The sequence below is a fragment of the Mesoplodon bidens genome, assembly GCF_964165515.1.
Source record: "Mesoplodon bidens genome assembly, chromosome: 1".
NCBI classification, from domain to species: domain Eukaryota; kingdom Metazoa; phylum Chordata; class Mammalia; order Artiodactyla; family Ziphiidae; genus Mesoplodon; species Mesoplodon bidens.
This window is the reverse complement of record NC_138176.1, coordinates 38661215-38682877: the sequence shown is the minus strand read 5'-3', so window position 1 is coordinate 38682877 and position 21663 is coordinate 38661215. Positions and strand designations below refer to the sequence as shown.

At 43.9% G+C, this 21663-nt stretch overlaps 1 protein-coding gene across 1 annotated transcript in view; it reads right to left on the bottom strand.

Moving 5' to 3' along the window:
* Nucleotides 1-225: 225 nt before the first annotated feature.
* Nucleotides 226-21663, bottom strand: part of LOC308627287 (lysosomal acid lipase/cholesteryl ester hydrolase) — a 34654-nt gene continuing 13216 nt past the window's right edge. The window contains exons 4-10 of the mRNA XM_081253217.1: nt 13997-14195; nt 12543-12652; nt 10867-11003; nt 7978-8124; nt 7024-7095; nt 1911-1982; nt 226-1034 (exon numbers count right to left, since the gene is read on the bottom strand). Coding sequence (XP_081109343.1) covers nt 801-1034; nt 1911-1982; nt 7024-7095; nt 7978-8124; nt 10867-11003; nt 12543-12652; nt 13997-14195 — 971 coding nt within the window. The 3' untranslated portion in view covers nt 226-800. The remainder of the gene's footprint in view (nt 1035-1910; nt 1983-7023; nt 7096-7977; nt 8125-10866; nt 11004-12542; nt 12653-13996; nt 14196-21663) is intronic.

Here is a 21663-nt window from a genome sequence, read left to right as displayed (position 1 = left end):
AAAGGAGAAAGAATTGTCCTTTCTTTAGGGGGACATAAGGCCAGTGGGGAGAGTGGCATCCTCCTGGGGACGTATATCCTTCACATCTAGCACAATTTTACTCTTTTCTTTACAATTTCACTTTAGTTGCCATGAAAAATCAGATTCCACTTCAGACCCTCCCAGATGTTACTTGTGCATCTAATTTCATATAGCTAAACGACAAAGTCCATCGCCTGTCACACATTCTGTCAGTCCGCATATATTTATTAACTCACTAATATTCCAGGCTTTGTGTTAGATTCTGGGCATACAGAGATAAGTAAGATATATCTTCAAGCTTACAGAGTAGTGGGAGAAATCACATTAGACCCCTAAATCTATGTTTTGGGGGCCCTATGGCATTGCCTCTGCCAGCTTTGGTTGCTTCATTTGTCCAAGGAGAGCATTTGATGGACAGTCCTTGAATCCAGGGTCCCACCTACAGCCACTACCTTCAAATGGGCTAATCAGGGATCAGTCTCCACTCACGGCCTCGCTCAGTGGAAACTGTGGATTTCCAAACCATCACCCACCCCTCCTTAGGTTTAAGACCACTCTCCTCCCCATGGGAGAGGATCAAAGGTTTGCGGGCAGTTTGTTTGATTGAACAGAAAAAGCGAAAGCATTTATCCTAACTGGAGAGAACTGGACATCTTCAACGGCAAAATTTTCTTGGATATAAAAGCACAAAATGCCTGGGAAAGGAGAACAAGTATATTTAGAGAAATTAAGCAAACAAATTTAACATGACTTGACAGTAAATGTCTCCAGTCTGGCGTTCACTGATACTTCCTCATTAGATTTATCATTTCATTATAGAGCTGCCACGGGGCATCCAAGCCCCAGATGAAGTCAAGATGCTCCCACTCAGGAATGTGCTTGTGGTACACCAGGTTGGAGATCTGGGTCAGTAAGATATTGACGTCGCTGACGTCCGCGAGCCAGTCCTGCCCCCCGCTCCAGACAGCGGTCCGCACCAGCATGTCTCTCACATTGTAAGAGGGAGGGTAACTCTGTAATGAAAACCCATAGAAAGCTTTGTCTTTGTTGTTTTAATTGACAAAAATACAATCCCCAGTAAACACTGATTAGTAAATCTCATCTGAGAATCAAAGACTAAAGTTTGAAAATCACTCTGTTTACTTTTTAAGTTGCTATTACCAGAACAAAAAGAAGCCTACCTAACCCACAAGAAAAGAATACTAGCCATTACAACTGCTAGCTATCGAGTTGTTACCCTGTGCTGGGCAAGGTAACGAGTTTCATCCCCTGGGAGGAAGGCGTCATTCTCCCAGGTAGTTGATGCCAAGCTGTAGAACCAAACCAAGTGGTTGGGAAGGAGCTCTGGAGTCATACCCACACCTCCCCTCCCTCTGGGGTGTGACACAAGTCACAGAAATTCCCTAAGCCTCTGTTTCTTCCTCTTCAATCATCATCACATCTATGTCACAGGGATATTCTGATAATTAAATAAGAAAAACATGAGCAGAGTGCCTCACATTTTAGAGCCCTTAGCACCCAAAAAGTGGTCAATTCATTTGTATATGGAAGAAAAGGTTTAGGCAATGCAATTTGGCCAAGGCCCCCCAGCCACCAGGTAACAGCCCTAGGCTTGTCTGACTCTTAAGGTCTGTGTACCTGATCACTATCCATGACCGATGACAGAGATGACTATTTATACAGAGCCAGGGAAAGGACAAGGTCCAAAGCATGAACCAGGATGCTTAGGTTGTTCTAGGATTGACTGGGGGAAAACAAAGGCTACCTAGTCAACCCTCCCGACCATTTCCCCCTGCACCTGAGCCCAGCCAGAATCCTCATAACTCAGGCTGGCTTCCTTGATGAGTTTTCAGGGCCCATTTTAATTCTAAAGACTCTGAAGACTTTACCTGGTTGTAATGAAAATAATTCTTGGCACTACTTCCCCAGTCGAAGGCTTGAAACTTCTGCAATTTAATAAGCTAGACAGAAGATAATTGGGGGAGAAATAAAGTTATCTAACACAGAAATCTGATATAGCATCACAGGTTGCAAGAGTTAGCCACCCTCTCAGATACCAAGTTTACACCGATACCCAGATTCACTCTTAATTTCCAAACTGCAGTTTAAAATAAAACGGCATAATTTTGCTCTCCTTTCCTAAATGACTCAATTCCTCACTGTATGATGGGAAAGTAGCTATTACATGACACAATAAAGCAGCTACACACATGTGCCGTAAATGATCCTGGATCAGCATTGCATCCGTTGGATAAACTTTACGCTGATTTTTTTTATTGGAATTTGAATCTTAAACTTTTCCAAAGAGTTAACTATCTCACTTGGGAAAGAAATACATATTACATATAACATATGGATTAATATATTAATGTGTATTTATATGGATAAATATATTTATATTAGTATGGAAATAAATTGTATATGTAATTATATTACATATAATCTCCATCATATTTCTTATATATCCATCCGATTTGACTAGTTATATTATTTAATATTTTACTTATTTAATTTATTTAACACTTTTTCTTGAGTACCAGTACCAGTAAAATCACCAAATTGTACTGCACACTGAACAATTCTAATCAGTTGAGGATACTAGAGCCATGAAATGATATTGTATATGAAATTTAAATGTATGCTTATTTAGGATAGCATGATATAAAAATATTAACAGAAAGTCACTTATTCATAAATTTTTAAATAATGCAAATACATACCTCCTCTATATCCCCCAATTAAAAATGTCAAGAATTAAATCCAAAATTGGCGAACCAAACGAATTGGAAACTGTTTAAGCTTTGGCCAGAGGGTGGCGCCTGGTAAACAGGAAAAACCTAGGCATTCTTTGTCAGAACTGCCTTTGGCTTCAGTTCTTATCAAATGCATAAACTTCTACTGTTTTATACAATAAACAACAGTGTGAGATGAGGTACTACAGGGGAATGTTTAGCATCTGCATTTGCCATTGCAAATGACAGATATTAATACCTGCAGCACATTTAACAAGCAGAATAAGGTATGAATTTACAGGACCTGTTACTGTATCTCTTCTCTAGCTCTAATTGCCAGTGAAAATATCAATGCAAGTTGTTCTGCCCCCGTAGACAGACATCAGCTTGTCACTTTCTCACATATGTCTTTGGCTTTTATATAAAGCACCCAGAGTGAGTGTAGAAACAAAGGAAAGACGTGCCGAGAGTTCAGGCTAAACTTCAGATTTGACTTTTGTGCTCAGCGTCATAGGACTTCAAACTACGCCCTTGAAGGGGCATCTCAGAAGGAGGGAAATGTGAAGAAGACTATTTATAGTAACAAAAACCTGCTAATAAGCTAACATCCAATGACAGATACTTGGTTAAATACATTATATTAATTACATCAATATACACATGGTATGCCACTGTCGTAAATATAATACAATAGAAAGAAAAACTGTTTATAAATAATACTAAGTAGAGAAAAGTCAGAAAGTAAAATTGAACATGCACTATGGCTATACTTAAGTGGTAATCTTATGTGGATAAAGGTCAGATGAAAATGCTTATAATACTAGGAGAGACAGTTTTTAAAGTCTCTCCTAATATTATAAGCATTTCCACCTGACCTTTATCCACATATGAATATTTTAAGTTTAAATTAATTTTAAACTATTTTAAAAATTTATTTTAACATCTTGTTGGTACTGAAAATGTAAATAGGTTCAACCTTTCTAAAGTACCATACGTATTTGGAAGTCTTTAAGAGATGCCTACCTTCTGATCACTAAGTCTACTAAGACTGTATCCTAAGGAAGTCATCTGCCTAATGTATAAGAACAGATCTCTAATTCAAGAATATTTATCCCAGAATGTTTCATTGCCAAAAAAACCTATCATAGTAATAATAATAAATTCAAACAATAAAAAGTTGTCCTCAATTACAAATATTTTTAAGTGTAGTTATTGACCTAGAAAAGCATTTTTGATTATAGCAGAGACTGCTATTTGCCCCCCAGTACCCATTCTTGCCTTCTTCCTTTCAGTAATAAAATTTCTAAAGTTTTTGCTAAGCACATGGCTGCCAGGGTAGGAACCATATCCCTCATGTGCCTTCTTCCTGGGGGCTGGAACTGCCATGAAAGTGACCCAGTTTCAACCAGGCAGAAGAGGCCAGCGCCCCAGAGATGGCCAGGCTATAGTGCCGAGGGGACTGGGTCACTGCATGGCTTCCCGGAGCAGTCACAACTCCTCCACAACTGTGTGCCACTGATGTCTGGACTGGATTCTGAGGAAGAAAACTATTTATTTAGATGCTGTATTTTAGGGTCTTTGATACAGCAACTTAGCCTGCACCTCAGAAATACAATGCTGTTTAATCAAATAAAAAATAAAATTATTAAAAAGTGAATGTAGCATAATCCTTCTTCTGTAATGGAAACAATTATACCAAAAAATTATAAGATTACAGTGTAAGAGTTCAGGACATGCCACCCCAAAATATGCCGCTGTGGCATAATGATTATTTTGAGTTAAAGGCACTTGAAAAACAGAAGATGTGGAGAGGATGCTGACCTTCCTTTTTCTTTCTAAAAGGAGAACACAAAACTCCCATGTGAAAGAAGCCCTCCCTATACCAGGAGGAAGAAGCGTGCTCATCACCAGAGTCTAAAAGAGGAGGCTGACAGAAATCTATACAAAAAGACCTTGTAAAAATAACTCTTATGTCTTGTAAGTCTCCCCATATATTTTAGTTACTTTTCTAAAACTGCTACTCTTTGTTCAACCTAGTATATAAGCACTTAGGCCTAGTTACTTCTTTGGGTCTTCATTTCTGTGAGGGCTCCCATGTACACGTAAATAAAATCCATATGCTTTTCTCCAGTTAATTTGTCCTATGGCAGTCCCAGTCAGAAACCCAAAGAGGGTAAAGGAAAAATTTTACCTCCCCTATAATACGCAGATGCTAATCGTAGTTATCCCTGGTGGCAGACATACAGGTAATGTATTTTCTTCTTTGTACTCACATATTTTTTAAATTTCATAATGAACATATATGTATAACAAAAATTTTACTAAATGTCTCTTACAGTGTTTTGAAGAGCCTAGCTAATGTATATTTTGCATTTTTTTTTTAAGCAGCAGGTTTCAAACAATAGAGAACATCAGATCTTACAAGGTGCTTATTAAAATGCAGATCCCAGAGCCATACCCTCAGGAATTCTGATTCTCAACAAGTCTTGGGTAGACCCAAGAAACTGTATTTTTTTTATAGCACCCTAAGTAATTCTGAACAGCACTGTAAAGATATGTTAGGACCGGCCTTCTTCAAACAGGAGCAAGTAGCTGGGCTCTGGGCATAGTTGGCAAGGGGGCTAGAGATTCCAGAGGGTTTCTGAAATGTGTGAGGCTTATAAAGAGAAGAAGAAGATTTGTAAGCTAAATTTAAAAAACCCAGTGAAGTACTAGGTTTTAGAACTTCGAGAATGCTGAATGCTAATTACTTATACAAAAGATCCATTTCAAATTTTACTCTGAATAGAATGGCCTTTAAGGGCACCCCCAAACTCCTGCCACAGAAACCTCCCAACTTCACATCTGAATTGTAGCCCTCAAGCCTGCCAGCATCCAGGCCCTGCACACCCTCAGCGGAAGCCTCTCCCAGCAGGGACCAGGGCTGCTGCCCCAGCATGTCCTGGGTAGGCAGAGAGTGGCAGTCCCTGGCTGGCAGCCCTTGGCCAACAGCCCAGAGGAGGGAGAATCAAGAAGATCCTATGAAACAACTGCACAAAGCAACCATTTTCTTAACAAAGGGATGACACAGGGAGCAGAAAAAACAAAGGGCAGGGCTGACTTCTGCAGGGAATCTGGGCTTCAGAAACGTTCGTGGCACACATTGCAATGCGGTGAGGACCTAAAACCACATGGTCACCACTGGGCCTGAGAGTGGTGCTCTGATCCACAGCCAGCAGCCTCTGACCCCAGTCAGCTGCTTGACAAAAGGGCTGGAATGGGCTTCCCTGGTGGCGCAGTGGTTGAGAGTCCACCTGCCAATGCAGGGGACATGGGTTCGTGCCCCAGTCCGGGAAGATCCCACGTGCCGCGAAGCGGCTGGGCCCATGAGCCATGGCCGCTGAGCCTGCGCGTCCGGAGCCTGTGCTCCGCAACGGGAGAGGCCACAACAGTGAGAGGCCCGTGTACAGCAAAAAAAAAAAAGAATTTTGGGGGAAAAATTATACAAAAACATGTCCTGAGGTAGAAAAAGTCCCTGACATACTGTCAGGTGAAAAAAAACAGCTATAAAAGAGTAAGAAGAAAAGTAATCAATCTATTTCTACAATTATGATTTCTATCTATATCTTTAACCACTTCTTTCTGAAATGATACGCAGCAAGAGACATGGAGTAGAATGTAGAGACATTTTATATCCCTGGTACACATTCTCCATCTCTGTGTGGGATTACAGAACAATTTTATTTTTCACCTTATGAGAATTTTTATTATTATACCCATATGTAATTTATAAATTTTCTAGAATGAACATGCATACTTTTGTGATGTGTGATCATACAATCAAAACTCTATTTTAAAATTTAGTGTCTCTTACTTATATCCTTGACTGATTTGGCTCTGTTTCTCCACTGATGTTTCAGGCATACAGTGTTCATAGGTTAATGCTAAAATAGCAGCTTCTATCTCCAAAGCTGCTCTAAAATCTTGCTTTCTGGAGCAACACAGAAATAAAATAAATCTGGGACTCAGTGAAAAACTGCCAGAGGGGAGGGGGAACAAAAGAACAAACAAGTCAACCCCAATAGCTGTTTGGTGAACTCACACCTTAGTACAGTCTGCCCCGGGGAGGATAACACAAGCAACATAAACATAGTGACAGGAGCCCAGGACTCAGGAAGGAAAGCAGCTCAGATGTGTAAGTAGACTATGTTTCTATTTGCTTCATGGAATGCACAGAACTTTCTAAGGCCGATGTTCCACAAACCCTCCACTGTACTCCTGGAATGCGTACCTGGCTCCAGTGTAACATATTTTGCACAGAAGTTCCGGCAGGAGAGTGTGTGGCATACACAGCCACTCTAGACTGCAAAATAAACATGTGGAAATAAAGAATGAAAACAGCCTGAAGGAGGCATTGATAATAAACACAGTTCTCACCTTGAAGCATTAAAAACTACAGAGCCACAATCTCAAATACGTGAGATTAAGAGCAGGAAAAAAATTCTTTGACTACAAATACGTCCTGTAAAAATATGAATAACCACACATACACACACAGAATACACATGAAAGATATACAGCAACATGGTAACCATGGGGCTGTATTGGTTGAGATTACTGCTCATTTCTATTTTCTTCTTCATATTTTTCTGAATTTCCAAAATTTTATATAACAATCATACCTTGCTTTTATTCATCAGAAACAAGAAAAATTAACATCCCTTAAAAATTCCCTAGAGCCTTCATTCCAGAATTTTAAGACCTGTTTTCAAAATACAACATGACAAACTACGAATGCATTTAGAAACGCCAGCACATTGCTGGCCAAGGGTTTACATTTTATAAAATAAATAAATAAATGTATATATATTTGGGTGGGTATGTGCCTGTGTTTGTGTGTAAATGGCCATTCCAAATTTAAACACATTTATAGTAATTATGTTGAAGAAAAAGATCACTAGAATAAATATAAATATTGCAATTTAAATGATGACCGATCTCCTCATTCCATAGTTTCCACATAGGTACAATGTAGGAAGCTGACAATGGCTGGCCTGAGGTTACCCACAAATGGTGTTCCAGGTACCTGCCAAGGTTGATTCTTATACCCCTTAAATGAAAGAGCCTTTAGAGCTCTAATGAGGTCATTCCTGCCTCTCCCACACCCTCCAACACAAAGAAGCACATTCACAGATAAAATAAATCACTGACAGTTTAAAGTAAGTGTTATTGTAAACATACATACCATATTTAAATTTCTCTCATTAAATCCACACATAACAAAAAAGACATTTCCGCAAAGCTCCTTCAGAATGACATGAGTACAAACATGTGTACTCAGCCATTTCACAAACATACTCTGGGGAAGAAATTCTTTAACCCCAAATAAGTCCTGCAAAATAAAAAGAATATCTCAGCATTTCCTTCTGGTGTATGGCCTCCACGTCCCACCTCACAAGCAGACACATGCCAACCTTGTCTACGGACGGCCTCAGAAAGAGAAATGGCAACCAGTGGGCATTCAAACTAGGACACCTGTGCGATACGTTTACTAAGGCAATAGCAGATGTTATAGATGTGTATTTAAAGTGTCAAATGAAAAAAAGAAGGCAAAAAATCAAATAGGTCCACAGAAGACTTCTACAGTGGGAGGGGGCCTGAATGATCCCTGATCCCAGGGCCATTCCCAAAGTTTCATCTGACTCTGATGGATTGCTAGTGACTTCTGAGAAAGAGTTGAAACTGTGGTTGGTCAGCAATGTGTCTGCTTAGGACACATACATCTGATCCGATGCTGTTGGCCAGTGGGCCAAATCCTGCCCACTGCCTTTTGGGGTTTTTTAATACTTAATACAAAATTTACCATTTTAACCATTTTTGAGTGTTCAGATCAGCAGCATTAGTACATTCACATTGTTGTGCAACCATCACCACTATCCATCCATCTCCAGAACTCTTTCAACATCTCAGACTGAAACTCTGTACCCATTTAAACAATAACTCCCCATGCCTCCTCTGCCAGCACTGCCTGTTTTTATAAAGTTTATTGGAACACGGCCATGCTTTTCTCTATACACATTGTCTCTGGCTGTTTTCACAAGACAAAGCAGAGGACTTCCCTGGTGGTGCAATGGTTAAGAATCCACCTGCCAATGCAGGGGACACAGGTTCGAGCCCTGGTCCGGGAAGATCCCACATGCCACGGAGCAACTAAGCCCGTGCACCACAACTACTGAAGCCCGCGTGCTCTAGGGCCCGCGAGCCACAACTACTGAGCACATGTGCCACAACTATTGAAGCCCACGCGCCTAGAGCCCGTGCTCCACAAAAAGAGAAGCCACCGCGATGAGAAGCCCATGCACTGCAATGAAGAGTAGTCCCCGCTCACCACAACTAGAGAAAGCCCACGCACAGCAACGGAGACCCAACGCAGCCAAAAATAAAAAGACAAAGGCAGAGTTCAGTAGTTGAAACAGAAACCATATGACCCACAAAGCCAAAAATATTTATTATCTGGACCTTTAACAGAAAACGTTGGCTGACTCCTGGTGTACATCAGGCCTGACCAATGGCCCCTGGACCTGTGCTCAAGTATTTCTGGGGCAACCACTATGCCCTCAAGGCAGATCGTCGTGTACATGTGTAATAGGAAATAGGAAAAAGATCTTCTTTATAGTGAACCCAAATTTGTCTCCTTATAATTTACACTTTCGCTGATGCCTACCCTCTGGAGGGACAAGCAGAGTGAAAAATTCAAATGCCTACAAAGGCAGTTTTATGGGCTGAATTGTGTCCCTCCTGAAAAAGATATGTTGAAGTCCTAATTCCCTGTATCTCAGCATGTGACATTATTTGGAAATAGGGTCTTTATCAAGGTACTCAAGTTACATAGTTGGATACTGTCTACATTGAAACAAAACAATACATTTCTCTCTGGACCTATACAGGTATATAAATTCACACACAAGGCCTATAGGAAAAGACCCCAGGCTGAGCACGGTGCTTAATTCTGAGGAAGGCGCTAGGAGAAGCCTTGGTAGTTGAAGGGTACTTTATTTGTAATCTCCGAATTGTATACAATGAAAATCGAAGGTTCTGTTATCCAAGGTATTTAAAATAAATGTGGTTAGAGGGGCCCACATCTTACCTGCCTGTCTGATCACTGGTACAGAGAATCCCATCTTAGGTGAGAGTCAGATTCTGAGGTCAGAGTATATAGTCTATATGTCCAGTGAACATATTTCTTAAATGGCCAAGAGATATGTATAAGTTAAGTATATATTTCTGTATAGGATTTCATATGTGTGTGTACAAACCTATCATACATAAAACATAGATAGTGCGTGCATAACGGACCATCTGGCCTCAGCTGGCTCTCAACTCCTCAAAAAAACTGCTTCCTGGGACTCCCTGGTGGCGCAGTGGTTGAGAGTCCGCCTGCAGATGCAGGGGACACGGGTTCGTGTACCAGTCCGGGAAGATCCCACATGCCGCAGAGCGGCTGGGCCCGTGAGCCATGGCTGCTGAGCCTGCGCGTCTGGAGCCTGTGCTCCGCAACGGGAGAGGCCACAACAGTGAGAGGCCCGCGTACCGCAAAAAACCCCCAAAAAACAAAAAAAAACTGCTTCCTCCTTGAGCAAAGCCTGGAGGGTTCACACATTGAGCTCCGATGAAGTTACTGGCCTCTGTTTAGGGGCCATATAATAGATCACCCTCAGTGTGGTCAGGGTCGGGCATGTGGAATAGCACATCGCCTGTCTCCCATCTCCTGCCTACTCCTAGGCACGGACCCACCCTATGGAATAAAGGGCAAATTCAGGGAGGTTTAAGCTGCCTTCTCCCGGCCTTCCTCGTGCTGCTCTCTTTGTAAGGTGGGTGGGGAGTTGCACTGACGTGTTAGCCACGAGAACAGGGAGCTCCAGTGTGGAGTCAAGGACACCTTCCCTGGCTCCCCCGGATCTGGAAGTAGGGGTGAAGGGGGAAAGAAAAACCACGGACAGAGGAAAACCCACTGTTCCATTGAAAGCAAAACACAGGGGAGGAAGGCACACCTTCTTCCTCTAAAGGCCAATTCTTCAGAACCAAAAGGGAAATCTGTGAGGGAAGGGAGTAGAGGTGGGGGGAATCCAAGTACCTTAATGAGAAGATCTGGAAATCGTCCTAATTTAACTAAAGGGCTAGTAGCGAACTGGGCTGAGGCCACGGGAGCCAGGGCAAAAAACATTTTAATATTTTTGGCCAGCTCCGGGATCCGTGAAAATGCTATGAAACCTGTGGGAACAAAAGGAAAGTAACAGAATTCCATCTTCTGGGACTTTTCTCTGAAGAGGCAAGGGCAGGCATGCGTGTCGCCTTCTAGTGGCAATCTGAGAACTGTGCAAGCGATGCCAGGAGGCAAAACTCGTGAAACGAGGGCCTCTGAACTCCTATGCACACAAACACTGAATTTGATTAAACCAGTAAATCAAGTTTTGCTAAGTGCTTGTTTCGATTTTCAGCCTACATATATATGCACCGGAAGAAATCCGGGTTGCTAGAACCAGAAGATGTTCCCCGTTCCTTTAATGATGTAAGCCAGGGAATGGAAGACTCTTCCTAACAGCTCCACCCCACTGTGTCCATCCCCTACTGCCCCCACTCCATCACCAAGAATGATGTACGAACGTGCTCAAAGCAGTCGCCAAGGACTCGAAAGGAACTTACACATTTAGTATCCTCTAGTTTTAAAATATCTTTTAGCTTCCTCTCAGGTCACTTCTTGCCTTAAACTTGGCCCCAGAATGTCAATTTTGAAAGCAGTGGGGCAAAGGACACCAATGGACAAGTCATGGAAGAACAAATATAGATGAAAAAAATGCTTAAATCCATTAATAAGAAGGGCAATTACGTCCATGTTTCTTGTTGCTTGAAGCCTCTCAAGCTGACAAAGAGGAGTGGTAGTGAGGGCAAGGCAACTTAACCACGTATAAGGAGATGCTTTAAAGCATTCATACCTTTCATATCATAGTTTTCTTCTAGGAATGTATTCTAAGAAGATTGTGTGATAGGAACACAAAGATATTAGTCATAGTAAACACTAACGGGGGAATTAAATAAATTATGGGACAGGTCTCTAGTCCCTAATCAGAGGAACTCTTGTTTGCTCGAATTATGAGCATTTTGGCGGGGGGGAGGCCACGACGCGTGGCTTCAAGGATCTCAGTTCCCCGACCAGGGATTGAACCCAGGACAAGATAGTGAAAGTTCAAAGTCCTCCACTAGGCCACCAGAGAACTCCTGGCAATTTTTATTTTTTTTAAACTTTGCTAAATTTTCTGTTTCTGTTTACAATGAACACACAATACTTTTATCATCAGCATAAATTAAAAATATATATGACTTTTAAATATTATTTGTAAATAAAGTGTACTATGGCATCCTTGTAGCTAGCTTTATTCCACTTCACTTTAAAAAATCAGTGTATTTCCTTGTTTTCTTTATAGAAGTCTCTGCACTTACACAACTTTCTGTTTTCTACTCTCTTACATCCCCATATCACTTAACTAGGAAAATATGTAATAGGCTGTGGTTTACATTGATTCCTTCAATCAAGGGAACCATACATCATGTTCATCTATTTATGCTTGTCTGAATTTCCAGAGAAGACTCAATATTACCAAAATTCTTTGCCCTATTCATTATTTCTGCCTGGCATTAAAAAACAAACACAAAACTCTATCTGAACATTATATTTTTATATTTCACTTTTAAGAATGAATACAAACTGTAATAAAACATTACATCAACCTCTCATCTTTATTTTATACATACCTATCGTGGTGCCTTGAGAATGACCCACATAATACACTTGTTCTTGGCCAGTTTTATTCAGAATGAAGCTAATTGAAGCTGGTAGGTCATAATTTGCCATCTCATCATAACTGTAATCCAAAAAAGGAAATCCTTCATTGAGACATTGCATGCAAATACAACAGCATACAAGTGTGCTGCTTGATGAGTTATCGCAAAGTGAACACAGCTGGGTAAACCAGCCCTGAGCACAGGGAAATGAACATTACCAGTGCTGCAGAAGCCTCCCTGGGCTCCTGGCTAACCATGCCTCCCCAAAATAACCACTATTCTCCTTTCTTTCTTTTTTTTTTTTTTGCGGTACGCGGGCCTCTCACTGTTGTGGCCCCTCCCGTTGCGGAGCACAGGCTCCGGACGCGCAGGCTCAGCGGCCATGGCTCACGGGCCCAGCCGCTCCACAGCATGCAGAATCTTCCCAGACCGGGGCACGAACCCGTGTCCCCTGCATCAGCAGGCGGACTCTCAACCACTGCGCCACCAGGGAAGCCCTATCCTCCTTTCTTAAACCATAAATTAGTTTGATCCATTTGGGAACTTTTCTATGAATGGGATCAAACAGCATGTATCGTTCTGCATCTGACTTCATCTTTGCCGTCACATATAGCTGTCGGCTGGTCATTGTGTAAATACATGACACTTTATTTGTTCACTCACTGCTGATGGGCATTTGGTAGTTTCCAATTTTTCGCTATTACAAATAGTGTAACAACAAGTATATTCTTGGAGATGCCTTTGGTAAAAGCTCTCATTCCTGTGTTTCACGGCCTCGGGTAGGTTCTGGTTTTACAAATGGGGAAGCAAGCCTGAAGGAGGCATGGTGCTGACTTTCTCTAATGCCTGGTACAGAGACACAGCCCTGAACCTGTACACATGTGTACTGACTGTAACCACCACTTGCGCTGTGCCAGGCTCTGTGCCAGCCTCTTTCCTTGTATCCTCTCCTTTAAGCCCCCAGTGACCTTATGAGAAAGGTATTTATTAGCCCCATTTTACAAAAAGGCAACAGACACAGGGCTTATGCCACATGCCTGATATCATGCAGTGATCCACTGGTATAGCCAGAAGTAAGAGAAAGAAGAGGAGAACTTCTAGGAATAAGAAGAGTGAATATTTTCAGAACGTGTTTATGGAGGAAGGGAGAAGGGTATGGTATACAATTTACACAGCGACACCCACACCACCAGGAATGTCAAAATAACTAAAAATCCCTTATTGAATCTAATCCATAAATGTAATCATTTATTTATAATTTACCTTACTGCTATTTATTAAATTCCTAACAAGGTATAAAACCTTTCATAAACCATTAATTTCCCATCATATGATCTTGAGTTTCCCAACTATTTGCCTCCCCAGTGTCTACGTTGAGCGTACCAAGGAAAAAGATCCCCCCGTCATAATCAATTCAAAGATACCTGAAGGCCCAGAATTCATCCTGAGAAACTGAAAGAGTCTTGTGTTTCTGAGACCAGGTGTTTCCCCTGCTGTTCCCCATCCACACATCAAAACCTGCATCTGCCAGAATGAAGCCCAGGCTGCTGTTGGGCAGGTTTGTGACCCAGTTACTGGAATCGGCCAGCAAGCCATGCTGCAGGAACACAACTGGTTTGGGACCTGGAAAGCAATCATGTTTAGGAGTTAGCAGCACTAAGCTTCGAAACAAACATGATATCTTGCTAATCAGAAAAGTCACAAAAGATCACAAAGCAAATAATGAAACAGAAACAAAAGACTGAGGTAGCATTATCATTCCGTGGTAACTGTACTATATATACTGTGTGAAGGGCGCTTGGGAGCTGTATGTTTTCCTTGGGCACATTAAGACACTTCTTACCCATCCAAGGTGCTCTGGGGCTGGGCCATGAGGAAGAAGACGTGACCTTAAAAGACCAGGAAGTCAAGCTAACCAAGAAGAGACCTTGGCAACATATGGGGAGCAGTAGGGCAGGACTGCCTTGTTCCAAGAGGCGCTGCCGCGGGTCATCAGTCAGAGAGAAGGAGCGTCGGCAGTGCGGTGGCCTCTGCCAGGGAAAGCAGAGTTAGAGCAAGGCAGAAGGAGAGCACGCTGGGGGCCAGATTCCTTGTGCTGGTTCCAACCTGTGCCTCTCCAGACACTTAGTGGAAAACCTGAGGCTGTGCAGCTGACTTCACAGGGCAGAGTCCTGAGAAAGGAGGACGGGTTTCAGTGGGGGTGGGAGAACCGAGGAGGGGAGAGCAGGATAGAGAGTGGGGCAGCCAGGCCAGGACTGAGCTGGAAGCGGGGTCAGGTGCCAGTTTTCAGGGACCAGGAGTCAGCTGCCTACCTTTTCTTTTTCTTTTTTTCTTTAACATCTTTATTGGAGTATAATTGCTTTACAATGTTGTGTTACTTTCTGCTGTATAACAAAGTTAGTTTCAGCTATACATATACATATATCCCCATATCCCCTCCCTCTTGCATCTCCCTCCCACCCTCCCTATCCCACCCCTCTAGGTGGTCACAAAGCACGGAGCTGATCTCCCTGTGCTATGTGGCTGCTGCCCACCAGCTATCTAGTTTACCCTTGGTAGTGTATATATGTCCATGCCACTCTCTCATACTTCGTCCCAGCTTACCCTTCCCCCTCCCCATGTCCTCAAGTCCATTCTCTACGTCTGCGTCTTTATTCCTGTCCTGCCCCTAGGTTCTTCAGAACCATTTTTTTTTAGATGCTATATATATGTGTTAGCACACGGTATTTGTTTTTCTCTGCCTACCTTTTCTTGATGGGAAATATTTCAAATTCCCCTGAAATCTCTCTGCACTTCCATCCCTAACCCCACAGAAGGCTTCAAGGGAGAAATCTGGGAGTTGGCAAGTTGAAGATATACCAGGAAATTCTTTAAGCATAGCCAATAAATAACTTCGGGATTCCCACAGGCAATTAGGAGCCACTGACACTTTCCCAGGAGGTGAGCGTGAAGCCCAGGAAAGTGCAGGCGGCCAACTCAGGCATGTGCCCACCATGCATGTGTGCCCACCATGCACGCGTGCCAATTATGGTGGCTGAGGGGCTTCCAACAATACCTGCAAATACCCCCACTGCAGCCCGTACCTACCATTCACCCCTGCTCGAGGCTTAAAACATTCCCAGACCCCTCACCCTACACTCCATAGAAGGGTTTCCCAAAGTTCCTATATTTGCCCCATACATTGAATTTCCATGGACTTGGCTTTGCCTAAAACAACCACTATTGCAATCCAGGTTATAAAGAGTCTCTGTTTAACAGAAAAAGAAACAAAGAAAATATGTTTAATTACTTTGGAATTTAAATAAACTGTTTACATTAAAGGGTAATCTGTGGACATCCATTAACTCTATGCCACAATCAGCTGGGTACCTACAAAATGAAAGTAACTGCACAAGGACAAAGAGAACACAGCTACACACACACACACACACACGCGCGCGCATGCGCGCACAGCCAGACCATGCAGACCCCAGGGTGACAGCAAAGCCATCCAGTGTGTGTCGGGGGAGGGGGTGGTGGAGAAAACTCAGTGATTTGTTAAGACACCTGTCAAGGGGGAAGGGAGAGGATCGAAGTCACTTTTTTTTCTAATTCTCTTTTTGTTTGTTGGGATTCCCCCATCCCTCACTTCAAGCTGAATATGAAAGCTCAATGAACAGATATAAAAGATGGCACCACATAGGAAGAAAATAGTGAATCTGTTCTTGAAAAGCCAGGTGTTTTCAAATCTGGAGGATCCGGGCCAAGAACTGCAAAGCATATGGCAGACCCCACGGCTTGCTCGTGGGACATGCCAGCAGGGGAGCAAAGGGGCTGGCATGGGAAGGCACATGGCTGAGAAATGGCACCTCAGCAACCTCAGGCATCTCAGCTGGGTCCTACTCATTCATCTGAAGAGTTTTTACTGAGAATTTTACTGTATAATAAGCAGTGCACTAGAAGTTAAAAAAAATCGAGTGATTCAAAACACACGTCACATTTTGTATAAACCTGTCCTGGTACCTACTATGTGTTAGTCACTGTGTTAGATTTAGGGACACGAAAGTGGGTAAGCCATGCTCCCTCCCCCACGGAGCTCCATTCTAGTGAAGGAGACAGACACACGATTACCTTCTAGCCCAGTGTGGAAAAGACCAGACCACCACGCAGGAAAGCCCAGAGGAAAGAGAAAAGTACTCAGCCAGGGGAGGAATATTCGAGCTGGTTCTTAAGTAAGAGACAGACTGCCCCACAAAGGGTTCAGGTGAAGAAACGGCAGCCTGGATTGGCAGAGAACTGACACTGCATCCCAGGCCTCAGCCAGATGGGACCCCAGAGTGTACTGTAAAATGTAAACACTCCCTATAGGATGCACAGGCAGCTTGGGGAACCGCTGGTAGGGCATGGTGCCTTGTCTGACCTGGGCACAGAGGGGAGATGAAGGACTTCCTTCAGGGGTGCACATCCTTGCAGGTGTGGCCAGCTCCCTTTCCTCCCAGAACAAAAAGGGCCTCTAAGGACGAAGCTGCAGAGGATACAACCCACTGGGCTTCCCATGCCCGTGATTCCATTAGACATGATGGGCCACCAACAAAGAGAAAATATTAACAAATCCTGTCCTGGGATGGAAAATGAGTGCTAAACTGCTTGTCCCTTCCCTCTGGCATTTCGTGAATGCAAAAGGGCAACAGAATAGACAAGGGCACTGTGACGGGCCTACCCACATGTCTGCCAGCTTCTCCCACCTGCTCCTAAGAGGGGGGGAGTGGGGAGAAAGGAAGGCATTATGTCATCTTTCCCATCCCGCCACCAATCAAGGATTTAAGGATTTGCTGGAAAAAGAAGTTTCTCTCTAGGAGGGTTAAACCTACTGCCATTCACATCTTCCAGTGAATTACTTTAATCAGGTTTCTTGTCATCCTGCTGAGAGGAGCCGATTGAATTAACAGCTAGCTATATTATTATGCACCCCTGTGCTCTAAGGCACTGTGCTGAAAATCCTATGAAGTTAGTACTATTTCCATTTAACAGAACAAGAAATTGTGGCTAAGAGAAGTCAAGTAATTTGCACAAGATTAGATAAGAGCTAAAAAGTGGGGGAGCTGGGATTTGAATCCACCTAAGTCTAATGCCAGGGTCCATGCTCTTAGCGGTTTTGCTACGGGAAAGGCTAACAAGAGAGAGTCATTCTACAACATACAGAGGCCCTCAGGGAATGACAAGCCAAAGAGAGAAAGCTATTTTGGAGGGAGCTGGACCAACTGCTTGGAAGAAAGGAATCTCTAGTAGATGGATGGAGGAGACAGAGAACAGGAGGCCAGGCCACGATATGCAACCTTGCCTGCTCAGGCAATTCTTCCAAGGACCAGCCTAGCCCACACACTCCAGCACCTGCAGCCTGGTCTGTCTTTGAGCAACAAACCAACAGGTCAGGACAAGGGCTGCATTTCCTGCTGTACCCTGCAATTAGCTTGTCCAAACTGGCTGTACGAGGGCTGGGGGCTGAGGGAAAAGCCTAAAAGTACCTTGGCCCAGAGAGGGCAAGTGACTTCATCACAGTCACCTACGTAGTTTGCACAGAGCCAGCAAAGAGATGCAGCCCAGTGACGGGCCGCCACGGCGCTGCCTGCCGGATGGGGCCAAATGTGGGTGGAAGCCAGGAGGGGATTACTCAGCCTCCAAAAATGAATCTGCTGAGCCCACAGTCTCACAAGAGGAAGATAACTGGGTGCATGGGAAAGTTCCTCCTGCCTCCCAAGCCCTGGCCTTCTCTACCAGGGCAGTGTCTGGACAGGCCTCCACCATGCTCAAAAATGGTGTGAGAAATCAGCTGAGGTCCAACAAAGAACCAAAAGAAGGAGGAAGAGGAGGAGATCACAAAGATCCGTGCGTTGACATGAAACAGACTTTGGTTCTTACTGGATATGAAACCCTTCAGAATTTACTCAATCCCTCTGGAGTATCGATGTCCTTTTCTAAAGTGGGGATGATACAATGGCTGATAAATCATAGTGACTCACAGTAATAATAAATGTACAAATGTAATAATAAATCATTACTAGAACGCAAGCTCTGTGAAGAAAGACAAGACGAAGTGGCATTCTTTAGCCGAGAAAAGGCTAATGGCAAAAGGAACTTGGCAGACGTGATTAAGGATCTTGAGATGGGGTAGCATCCTGGACTATCGGGTGGGCCCAGCGTAATCACAGGGCTCCTTCTAAGAGGGTCAGAATCAGAGAGAGATTGGAAAATGCTACCCTACTGGCTTTGAAGATGGAGGATGGGGCCAGAAGCCAAGGAATGTGGGCAGCGTCCAGATGCTGGAAAAGGCAAGTGAATGGATCTTCCCCAAGTGCCTCCAAAAGGTAGCCCTACCAACACCTTGATCTTAGGACTTCTAGCCTCCAGAAGAGTAAGGTAATAAATTTATGCTGTTTTAAGCCACTAAGTTTGTGGTAGTTTGTTACAGCAGCGGTAGGAAACTAATACAGTTGGGGACGAGTTTGCACCCCCATTTTTCAGATAAGGACTCTGAGGCACAGTGTGGCTAAGTAGCCTGTGCAGAGTTGCACAGCCACCAATCCCAAACCAGGACTCAGAGGCGGGCAGGATGTCTCCTGGGCCTGAAGAAGAGAGAGACCTGGCTGCTTGCTAGTTTGGCAGGAGCCTGCATGACCTAAAATCTTCTAGAAAAGCTTAGAAGACAGGCTGTAAATTGCATAAGGGCCCCCCATCTCCTCTGCAAAGGCAGGTTCTAGACAAAATGGCAACAAGGAGCTGGCTTATGGTGCACAGGCATCCCTGGCACCCCACACTGAGTAATGCAAAGTCAGGATCACCCCTCACTTTAGACCTCCCTGCAGCCATCCATGGGACTGGACAAAGCCAAAGTCCAAGGGCTGGTTCAACCACGCCAAGGACAGGCTGTCGATCACCCAAAGAGCCAGGGCCCAGGGGGCTTCCTGAATCTGCCCTGACTGCTTAAGACAAACCCCAGCCAGCATTGTGGCATCTGGTGGATTTATTGTTATTATTACCATTCATCAGTAACAGCTACCTATCATGCACCACGTTTCACATAGATTACACTGTTGCAAGAGAGCTGTTAAGATCCACCCCCATGTTACAGATGAGGTAACCGATGCCTGGAGAGAAAGGTCAGGTAACCTGCCCTGGAACAATCACCTCAGCAGTGAGCCAGAATTGAAACCCAAGTCAGCCACATTCTGAAGTCCTTGCTTGTAACCACTACTCTAAAGAAAACTTCATTCAAAAATAAAGAGGTAGGGGGCAGGGGGAGTGCTTATAAATATTCCGTTTGTACGTGGCCACTTCAAATCAAGCCAAGCACTAGTTCCTAAAAGTGGCTACATATCAAAATCATCTGGGGGCATTTCATGCACATTTCTGCCCTTGGTCCTGATTTAGGGAATCAGGAAGTCCAGAGATGGAGCCTGGAAATATTTATTTTCAGCAAGCTCCCTCAGCTCTCCTGACGTAGCCCATCCATAGCTGTGTTCAAAGTGGATTCATTAAAAGGGAAGCATGTCCAGCCCTCTGCTGCACCAGGCTGGCCCAGAGAAAAGGCCAACCAGACGCGGAGATCCCGGGTCCAGCATCCAAGAGGCCCCTGAAGGTAATTCTAGGGCCTCCTACTCCAGAATTATCAAAAGCAGACTTTCATTTATCCACAACAGGGGACGACTGGGTGAATTTTTGTAGTCTAATTCTAATTTGAAGAATTGGCCTCAAAAACAGCCCAAAACACTGTCAACAAATAACATTAATGGGAAGACTCGGCCACAACACCTTATATTCACTGGAGGAAGAAATAAGGAGAGGCTTATCTCCAAAGCACTCATCACCAGGAACTTAAGCAATGGAAGCTGGTACGCAGGTTATCTAAATCAAGCACTTTGCACAGTGTCCCTTGATCAGAGACATTGCTGCAGTGCTAAGAGCCCAACGGGCAGACATGCCATCACAAGCCATGGGAATCCTGTCTTTACTACCAACCACCAGCTACTTTATAATAAGCAAGTTAATTAACCTGTGTAACCTTGGTTTCCTCCTCTGTAACAGGGGGTAGTAAGAGTCCTGACCTCCAACAGCTGTGTGACAAGTCATGTGACAGTTCACACAGAGTGCAGCACATGGCCCACCCACAGGAAGCGTTCAGAAAGGCATGCAGACCTTGCCACTGCCCAGATCACTGCACTCACATTTCACAGTCACCCTGCTGGAAAGGGGGTGACCCTCGGCAGAAGGAAACACAATAGTGCTGGGATCACAGAGCAGGGAAGAAAAACACCCCATCCTCAGGATGCCATTCGCCCCACCAGCAGCAGTGGTGGTCACTTTGATCACTAAGCAACAAGAAGGCAGCAATCGGTCTGTCTCATTCACAGCAGCCTCCGTGGCACCCAATGCTGAGTCTGCCACGTGGTGCTCGCTCCAGGCAAATTCGATGAATAAAAGCAACAATGAAGGAATAAAGGAAGGAAAGAAATAAAAAAACACACAACAGTGCATATTCACACACGCAGAGATACCCACCCCACATATACCATGTGCACTTTCCAGGGCACTGCCTTAATTAGAGTTTACTGTGTATCCGGGATGGCACTACGCCATTTATGTTATCCTTCCTACGTTACAGACGGGGACTCTGAGGCATAGAAAAAAGCAATGATTTGCCCAAGGATGTAAGTACAATTAGTGTATGGTGGAACTGGGAACCATGTGATCACGTGACACCAAAGTGCTTGTTATCTCCATGCCACACTGCCTTTCTGCTTCCCCTGCCCTTCTCTGCGACCACAGCCTGCCTTCAAACAGAGGTACGGTGCCTCTGAGCTCAGGAGGATCCTTAGTTCAATGTGGTCTTGGGCAAGGAACATTAGAAAGGGCGGATGCTTTGGTCAACCCGGTCCCCAGGAGGACCAGGACTGTAGAAGCAGGTAGACTGAAGCCTTGGGCCGGAGAGATTATCGAGTCATCAGAAAAGGTTTGGGCTCTCCAAGAGCTCATGGTCTAGTGGGGAGGACCGAGGTTATAAGCATCATCACTGACAGAATACGCTATTATTTATTATCTTACCTGTCTTAACTGC